Below are 10,136 nucleotides of genomic sequence, written 5' to 3' on the forward strand. Positions count from 1 at the left end.
AACATTCCACCAATAATATTAGTTTATTCAAATGCTACCTTCATTTCCCATAACTATGGTCCAAGCACTCAACTATGGTCCAATGTACTACTTAGTCCCCCAAGAGTTCGGTGTTTGCCATTTGAGGCGCCACTGTGATGGAATTATGTTCCCCATAGATGCTTCTATCTACCATTACACTTGGCAATGATATGGATGCTTAACAAGGTCAGTGTGCATCAATATATTGAATGTGTGAAGACACGAAATCATTCAGTTTGTGAGTGTCTGTTTTATTAAGCTCTCCTCTGTAGAACTGGTAAGTTACAGATATCTGATTGTTTGTACAATTAAACCTGGCTATATAGTGTTTACTTTCACGTAATAATTAGACTGGCAGAGGTTAAGGACTCTGCGTGATAATGTTTAATCTCAAGGCCAGAAGTCAGTCCTCACCTATGTACCACAATTTTTTGTGGACCATAGTTGTATTTCAGTTTGAAGTATTTGTTTCAACAAAATGTGATGTGATTATTTACTTCTACAAATACGGTATCTCAGTATATTCTAAAACACCATTTAACATTATAGTCCAGTAAATAAAGAAACAGGCTGTTCCAGCATCGATGGTACTAGCACGAATGATGGTCAGGTAAAACGAAAACTTCAGGGTTGAAGGAAAACAACCGTCCCTGTGAGTGACTATGAGAACAATGAAAATGAAATGGATACAGATTATGATGCTTCCGGTGTTCTCTCCATATTAACAGACAGTGAGTCAGATGTGGAAAAGAAATTAATGCTAAAGGCCCATAGTTATATGCTAGTTATTTATGAGGAGGAATTGTGGCCAGGGAAACTTTTGGAAATGAAGAACAATAGAGCTGTTGTTTCATGTATAGTAAGAAGCGGCAATTACTGAGGTGGCGAGAAATGGAAGACATTTTATTCTATAGAAAGAAAAACATAATAAAAGAAATTGAAGACCCCAAATGCGTCTAGAAAAAGAGAGATCTATTTTCAGTTTCAGAATTACAAGAGAAGTGGAGATTCAAATGATCGAAAAAAGCCTACTGAATTTAGTTCTCATATGGTAAATAAACATTATCAGTGAATTTATTTGCATAATATTTTGCTAAGAATGTGTTACTTTATTTTGATACCGTACTTTTGTTCTTTAATACACACTCACCGGCAAAAAAAAAAAAAAAAAAAAAAAAAACGGGCCAACTATATTTTCTTTAAAATTAAAAAAAAAAAAAAATTGTACGATTTTTTAAATAATCGTAGATGTGCTGAGGTTCATTTAGTTATTCGATTTGTGATACTTAACAATGTAATATTGAATAAGTAATAGCCAACAATGATCTGAATAGAAGATTCGTTCTTCTTGCAATATTGTCTCTAAACTTCTCGGACTCATCTCAAGCTAAGCTGAAGAAGTCTACAGACTGATAAGCTCTTCTGAGGCAGTATTGGAGTACTTCATTGTATACAAATGTCAGTAAGTCCTACCGATTCAGCAAAAGTGGTTGCATTGATAGAAGGTGGGAATAGTCAATGTTATGTGGCTGCAGTTCTTGGGGTTCCTCGATCTACCGTACGAGTGTCCCATCGCTTTAGAGAGACAGGAAATTATTCCAGAAGACCCGGTTCAGGGAGAAAACGAGTAACTACGGCTCGTGACGACCATTTTTTATTGTCCTAAACACAGTAAGAGATCGCCATTCCACAGCTATTGAGACCAGAAAAGCCTTCCAGAAAATAAGACAAGTTAATGTGAGTGAGAGAACTGTAAGAAGACGTCTGGATGAATGTGGGCTGAATTCGAGAAGACCAGCTAAAGGCCCAGAATTGCTCCAGCAACATCATGTTGAACGATTACGTTTTGCTCAGTCATGCTAATTGGAACCTGGGGGAGTGGCGACGAGTGCTCTTCACAGATGAATCGAGATTTAGTTTACAGATGGACGTGAAAGAGTGTGGAGAAGAGAAGGAGAACTTTTTTCTTCATGTACGTTCAGTTCACGTGTCAGCTTCCAAAGTGGATCAGTAATGGTATGGGGTGGCATTTCGTATGAAGCTCACACAGAACTTGTTTTCATTAATGGAGGTGCTTTGATTGCTCCAAGATAGGTACATCGAAGGTCTAATTTAACATGTGGTACCATATGCCCCACTTATTGGTGAAAAGTTCCTGTTAATGCATGACAATGCATGCCCTCATGCTACAAGAATCGTGGATGAGTTCCTTCACGACGTTGGATTGAATAGGATGGCATGGCCAGCAAGAAGTCCTGATATAAACCTTATTGAACATGTGTGGGTTTGCTAGGGATGCGAGTTAGAAGTCATCTAACTCCTCACAGCAACTTACAGCAGCTCCGATATGTTCTAAGTAAAGAATGGAATAGTATCGACCAGACTGACATCCAGAATCTGATCGAAGGGTTGAATCGATAAATTGTAACAGTCATACAGTCAAGGGGAGGCAATACCCGCTATTAGCAACAACTGGGTGGCCACAAAATCAGTTAACATTTGGAAGAAAATTGATACAATTTGTAAGTTTTTACAACTTTTAATTATATTTATTGTTTGGCGTTAAAAATAATAGCGCAAGTGATAATAAAAAAAGAGCTTTTTTTCCGGGAAGCAATGTTTTCTTCTTTTCATAATGGGTTTTCTGATTCTCACCCTATAAAAAAATTGAGAAACTTCTGGTGGCCCGGAATTTTTTTGCCGGTGAGTGTAGTTGTTCATTATTGCAGGAAAATGACTTTCAGATTTCACTTGTGTATTGTGTGCTTATGCAATGTGTACTAATAAACAGAATCCATATACTTTTCATTTATTTTTAATATTTCTGTGCTAGATTATGTTCCTACTCTTAAATAAGAAACTCAATGTATTGATTTACGAATAATTACAGCTCCAGCTACAGTCCATTCATGCTTTCAAGCATGAATATATGAGTGGGTCATAGTTGGGCAACTCGGAACACAACTATGTACCAATGCTTATTATTTTTTAACACTTGTAATTAAATAATTTCAAACATATATGTCTATATTTATTTAATATACACTTACAAGAGTCCGAAGCAAAAATTTCACTTAATCTGGATGAATAGTACTGAATATACAAAGAAAAATGTGGATGATAGGTGAAACTACGGTATCAGATATAAATGATGCCTAATGAAACTTCCATATTTGAATTAAATAAAAAAAATTAAGCAATTGCTACACGTTTATTTTCGGTTAATGTGTCACATTTGAACATATCGTTGTATTTCCAAGCACAATGACTTCAAACATGTCCCACTATCATCATATTGAATTTATATAACTATTGGTAATCAGTGGATAGCACGAAGGGCATGTTAATTGCTACTTTGCGCTGTATTTTACATAATTTTTACATTAAACCTCATTACCCAATTTCGACTTACACCACTTCTGCTCTGAACGGCTCAAATGCAGGCGAGCATTAACCTTGACTTGATGGCGTTCCGTATGTGCACATAAACGCCTCAAGGCTGTGTAAATTGACTAACACTACCTACGAACCCCACCTCGCAATGGTCTATTGCGATTGTGTATGTGTGAATGTGTTTTTAAGTATCTCATTAACGGAAAACACATTCCACACGTCTCACATTTAAATGGCTTTTCGCCAATGTGTATCTGTGCATGTTTCTCTAAATCAGTTGAATGTGAAAACCACAAACCACATACCTCGCATTTGCGAAGTATTTCGCATGTGTGAATAAGTGCATGTTTGTTTAATTGTGCTACTTGTGTGAAACACCTTCCACAAACGTCGCATTTGAATGGCTTTTCGCCTGTGTGAATGCGTGCATGTGCGATTAAGAATGCCAAAGTTGAGAAACACTTTCCACACGCGTCGCATTTATATGGCCTTCCGCGTGTGTGAATGCGGCCATGTTGCTTCAATTTTCCCAAGTGAGAGAAAAACTTCCCACACACCTGGCATTTGTATGGCTTTTCTCCTGTGTGAATGCTTTTATGTACGTTAAAACTCCTAGAAAGTTTGAAACACTTCCCGCAAATCTTGCATTTAAATGGCTTTTCGCTTGAGTGAGTTCGACTATGTCTGTTTAAATATCCAGAGGATGTAAAACATTTTCCACACACATCACATTTGTATTCTCTTTCGCCAGTGTGAATGTATACATGTCGCCTTAAATGACTCAATTGTGTGAAACACTTTCCACAAAGTTCGCATTTGAATGGAGTTTCTTTCGTGTGTGTGCGTGTATGTGTTTTTAAATCAAATGATTTTCTGAAACACTTCCCACACACATCGCATTTGAATGACTTTTTCGTTGTGTGTACATGAGAATGAAGTCTCAAAGACTGCGGTGTTGTAAAACTCTTGCTACAAAATTTACACTTGAAGGAATTACCGCTTACGTTGCTACCACACTCTGTGAATTCGTCTTCTTCACGATCAGTGGCGGCACATTCTTTTGACACATTCTTCTGAATATCATCCACAATGCTGAAATGAAAATATATATATCTATCTGTCGTCACTATAATAAACGTGTTGAGATCAGAACATATCATGATTACAAGCGCGCGCACAAACACACCCATAAAGACATACCTAATCACATTCACAAACGAATAATGACATAGGATAGATTGTACCAGCCCTAGTTTCTTGTATGGCAATTATATTATAATTGTGAATTGTTACATTAAACATATTAATTTCTATACTGTTATCATGATTTTGGTAACTAAATAAAATTTGTATTTCATCTTCATAGTCGCTCATTGAAGTTTGTTCTTGATTTCTCCAGTTTGTGTTTTCTCGTGCGTGAAAGTTAGCAAGTATTGTGAGTATTATAGATATAATTGACATTGGATACACGTCAATATATATATATATATATATATATATATATATATATATATATGCCTAACTTGGAGTCAGGCCACAAACGGAAACATCGGAGGAAGGTTCGATCCTGTGCTGTGGAATGAATTCGGCGTAGCTCAGTGTTCAGAGCGCTTGGTTCGTAGAACCCGGGTTCGATCCCCGGAGCCGGAGCGAATTTTTCTGCTAAAATATTATTTATTGTGAGTATTTACGTGCTTTCAAGTGTAATACTATATCCGAAACAACGCATTCTGATATGTAAGATATAAATTTTATGAAAGTCATGATCGTAGAGGTGGTGTGTATAATAAAATCAGTTATTTCTGCTTAACTACCAGTTAATCTTAGGTTAACTTGAGTTAAACTTCATCGGGAGTCTTTTGCTGTTTAAACTGTAGTTCAAGGCTCAACAGTGCAAGATGGCGGCTTCCGCTATACACATGGACATGACAGATGTTTTCCGAGAATGTATGAGTGACGATGTGGAAGTGATCAATATTAATGTACGACCACGGCGGCCAAGAATTTTTCGAAGTAAAATGCGACCAATTTGAAATATAAATGAACGTGAGTTTTAACACAGATTCAGACTTTCGAAGTAGACAATTCCAAATTCAGAATTAACAGTTCTAACCTTCAAATTAGGCTTTATATTCCCTGACTTTGCTACAAAAAAATGAAACTCGAATACAACATGCAACAAAAAAATGAGAAAGTATAAAAACAGGCATTTGAATTTGAAGACATTTGAAAAGGTAAACAATTTCCTTTTTATTTATGAAAACATGCTGTTGAACCTCTGCGTCAATTACATCTTACACTGCGCTTTTTTTTTTCATCTGATAGTAGGAATACTGAAAATGATACAATATATCGAAGGTATTCATAAATCTATGCATTAATCGTGTTACCGAACTCATAAAAATAATTTTATTAATTGACTGACTACATTATCATAAGCATTCTACACAACTTATAAAATACGCAAACTAATATTATGAGCATAATTCATTAGTCAGCTGATTGTGAATATAGATCAGTCATGGATGATCATGCATAGTTTAGTCTGGTTACAATGTGTTTTGGAGTATAACGTTGGTAGCCACCTAGGCTTCTATACTCTCAATAGGTTATCTCGTTATTCATTAGCCAATCAAATAGCTAGTTGGCTGATGACGCGCGAAGAGTCCATGCTGATTGGTCCTTTATTTTCAAATTCATAAGCGTGCATTATAAACATAATCGTCTCAAATAAAAACATTACAAGGAATATAAACCAAGTTTGTACGTATCATGGAATGAAATAAATACGATTGAAGTGTTCATACCGTGTATATAAAAACTGTACTTACACTTGCCACTGTATTATTTTTCTGTATTTCTTAACAATTCTTCTGGTCTCAGTGTCTGCCGTCTGTTTTCGTTTGCTAGTTTCCAGTCTAGTGTTCACAAACTAGAGTCGTATAAAGAACCTAGTTTTGACCGTACAATCAACAATAAAGTTTTACGTGGAACGTTATGTACGAACATTGCCACATATTCTTTGGTTCTTTTTATAATATTCCGCCCCTTTTTAATCGTGTTCTTGCCATGAAAGTCGTAGAATTTTTCAGTATTACTGAAACTACTTAGCCATGCTGGTGATGGCATGGTTAAAGCTTCAAAAGAAAGAATAATATACTAAAATTTAAAGAGGGCCAAGATGGCGGTCTTTTTATCTTAAATGTATGTTTATAAAATTCTAACATTGAATGATTTTAACATCTCATTCTAAAGTTTGGAAAACGGGGCATGTATCGGTAATGAAATGTCAACAACAGGTTCATTTACAATAATAATTATAACTCAACAATGAATTGTCACTGGAAGCTATTATGATTAACCCACTGATTATGCCATAATGACAAATATCATGAATCGTTCATACAAAATCGATATAATGAGAATTATAGTGAAATAAAACATCACAGGTATCAATTGTTAACCCTCCACCCCTTTGGTATGCAACTGTTAGTATAAGCAGCATGATTATAAAAGAAAGAATATAATTTGTAGGTTAACATAGATGAATCTAATCTAATTATACAAAGCTGGTATTAACATAGGCTATTTATATAGGCCTATGTAATTTATTTGAACTTACTTGTAGGCTTTGATATTCTCGGTCGTTTCGGCTTTATTTTCATTCATGCTGCTCGAAAATCAGGCACAAAATCGGCATCTTTAAAATGATCACAGCATACTCTGCTTGTATCAAGATTGAATTTATCCTGTTTTTTGCACGCAATTACCCATTTTTTTTTCTAATTTCTAAATCTTTAGGAATGGTAAAGAAATACAACGCTTTATTTTTATCGTTAGAATTGTTGCATACCGCAACAGCACATCTTTGACCTGGCATAATGCATTCAAAACAACATAAACAAGAAAAAAAACACGAGATACTGCTTTGAAGCATTTGAGCTTTGGCGCACTCAGCTATCTTGTGACGTCAGAATCGCTCTCCTTTCCCCGTCAATCCTTCGCCAACAAGCTCGATACCAATGCAACCTGTGAGGAGTTTAGAAGCCTTGGGTAGCCACCACTAAGAACCTGGGCTATTTGAGGTTAAGTCTGACAAGCATACTAACGTTCGCGATATTGGTCCTCTACAGATTTCTTATGGTAGTTTCTCTGTTATCGTAGAACGAACATGTTTCTTAATGAAGATTCTTCATGACCATCGGTCATTGTAATAGCAATACTACAATAAAAGAGCAGTGATTGCGTTATTTCCTTTCCTAGTAGTAACACCAATCGTATTCCACTATAGTTTAACTTAACCGAGATTATATAATATGGTGCATTAAGTTAAACTCGGTTAGGTTTAACTTAACTTTAGATTAATCGTATTTATAGTACTGGGCCTTAGTCATTCTTACATTTTTTCAGTACAAAATATATTGAACTGTTAATTAAAATAACCACATAAATATAAATAATGTACTCCATATGTTTCATTAAATGAAGTTCTGAAAGAATGGAGGAAGCAAAACCTGCACAGTACACTCACCTCTCAGACAACACTTCATCCTCTTCTGAAGATACTTCCACTATCTGTTCCTGCTGAACTCTGTCCACATCCAACAAATCTTCCTGGAAAAGTGAGTAAATATTGAAGAGAGCTTTAACTGAGCATATGGGTCATTGGTTTACTATATCACACACCTGAGTATTCAAACATAGTGAATCCAATCTATCTTTTCATTGAGGTTCTAAAATCCAAATGGTTCCCCGAAACCACACTGATTTACGCCTTTCATACTCTTAGGCCCGTAACACACTTGAAGAGTTTTCGCCAGCGAGAAATGTGTTGCGAGAAAGAGGCGAAGAGCCTTCCTCCACACACTTGGCGAGTTCTCGTTATCACAGATCACACCTCGCTATGATCATCTATGCACTGCCTTCATGCAGAAAGCATTTTTCTGATTATAGTAATCATTCGTTGGGGGAAATATTATAGGTTATGTATTTACGTATATTGTCGTACTTAAATATATAACCTGTAAGAATATTGTCGTACTTTACAAATTACGTACGAACGGTATGTTAAATTCTTAGTGTTCAGATGTTGAGGAAATGGAGTTACATCAACATATTTTGTTAATGAAAAGAAGAAGTAGGCCTAAAATTAAAGCCAGAAATATCTGAAAATCACATTGTATCTTACGAAAATAAGGGCGAGTTTTGGACACTGGTTTCGATTTGAATGATGATACGTTTAGGCGTTATTTCAGGTTGAATGGACCACAGTTTTTTCCCATTCATGATATGATAGAGGATTCTTTGCTATGTTCTCAATAAAATTATGTAAACTGTTAAGACATATAGATACATTATTTCAAATGTTTAATCAATCTATTAAATCTCATCAAAATAAAATATAGCCCTATTTATTTTCAGATAATCTGATATTTGTCTCCAGATTTCTTCTTTAAGTTTCGTGTTTTTATAGTTTTCATCCCGTGTATCATATAAATAGGCCTATGGGTGACATCCTACAAGTTCGATAAGTTTCTGACTGCAATTATCAGCCATCTTCCTCATTTTCAAATAAAAACAATACAATTCATCACCACCTGTGATATCTTTTTCTACATTCAATCGTCATAAAGAGTATAAATGTCAAACATCTTTGACAAATGTGTCAAGAAAATTCGCCGAGCTACAGATTCCAGCGAGAAACTCGCGCGAGGTTTTTGCCTCGAAGGAGAATCTCTGCCAGTGTGTGGACGTCCATTTGAATCCATGTTATCAATTTTTTAATTTTCTCGCAACACATTTCTCGCTGGCGAAAACTCTGCAAGTGTGTTACGGGTCTAATTCCTTAAATTCAGACTATTTGCTTGTATCGTAACACATTGGAATCAAGTTTGAACCATGAAAATACAGTGCATATCATATTTAAATGCCCTGCAAAATACATAACCAGATTTTGCAAGAAAAACTGAAGTAAATAAACAGTAAAAAGGTTATACATTGAAACATTAATGTCTTCGCTATTGCAAGATTTATTACCTCAAAAGGCAGGCTATCTAACACGACGTCTTCTTTTGACATAAGGTAACAGAAAATAAAGATTTTTCCACCACACTTACAAATTAATTTGTAATACAGATTGTTGCTGCGGATTGAGAAGACTCATAACTTGGTATGCATACTGGAATTTGTCGTTATTGTGAAGTCCTGTAAAACAATAATTGAAAGATAGGGTTCGTGGCAGATATAGAAAGTTATGGGAGATCAAATTCTGTTGGAAAAGGTGTAAATGCCGATTTTACAGGTATAAGTTCAAAATATTATAAAAAAAAAACAGTCTGAATATAGAGTTGATTCACATTGTGGCATATTTTCACAGATTGACTATAACGGGATACACCCACATTTCTTATGAAGATAATAATAATAATAATAATAATACTTACTTACTGGCTTTTAAGGAACTCGGAGGTTCACTGCCGCCCTCACATAAGCCCGCCAGCGGTCCCTATTATGAGCAAGATCAATCCAGTCTCTACCACCATATCCCACCTCCCTCAAATCCATTTTAATATTATCTTCCCACCTACGTCTCGGCCTCCCCAACGGTCTTTTTCCCGCAGGCCTCCCAACTAACACTCTATATGCATTTCTGGATTCACCCATACGTGCTACATGCCCTGCCCATCTCAAGCGTCTGGATTTAATGTTCCTAATTATGTCAG

The 10,136-nt window shown here is 35.8% G+C and overlaps 1 protein-coding gene across 2 annotated transcripts in view; it reads right to left on the reverse strand.

The window, feature by feature from the left end:
* Positions 1–3,256: 3,256 nt before the first annotated feature.
* Positions 3,257–10,136, reverse strand: part of LOC138692007 (zinc finger protein 235-like) — a 14,814-nt gene continuing 7,934 nt past the window's right edge. The window contains exons 4-6 of one of the 2 annotated variants that reach the window (XM_069814768.1): positions 9,451–9,618; positions 7,946–8,028; positions 3,257–4,506 (exon numbers count right to left, since the gene is read on the reverse strand). In XM_069814768.1, the coding sequence (XP_069670869.1) occupies positions 9,574–9,618 (45 nt within the window). In that variant the 3' untranslated portion in view covers positions 3,257–4,506; positions 7,946–8,028; positions 9,451–9,573. The remainder of the gene's footprint in view (positions 4,507–7,945; positions 8,029–9,450; positions 9,619–10,136) is intronic. The other variant, XM_069814767.1, reaches the window with a different exon arrangement.

The sequence above is a fragment of the Periplaneta americana genome, chromosome 16, assembly GCF_040183065.1.
Source record: "Periplaneta americana isolate PAMFEO1 chromosome 16, P.americana_PAMFEO1_priV1, whole genome shotgun sequence".
Lineage (NCBI taxonomy): Eukaryota > Metazoa > Arthropoda > Insecta > Blattodea > Blattidae > Periplaneta > Periplaneta americana.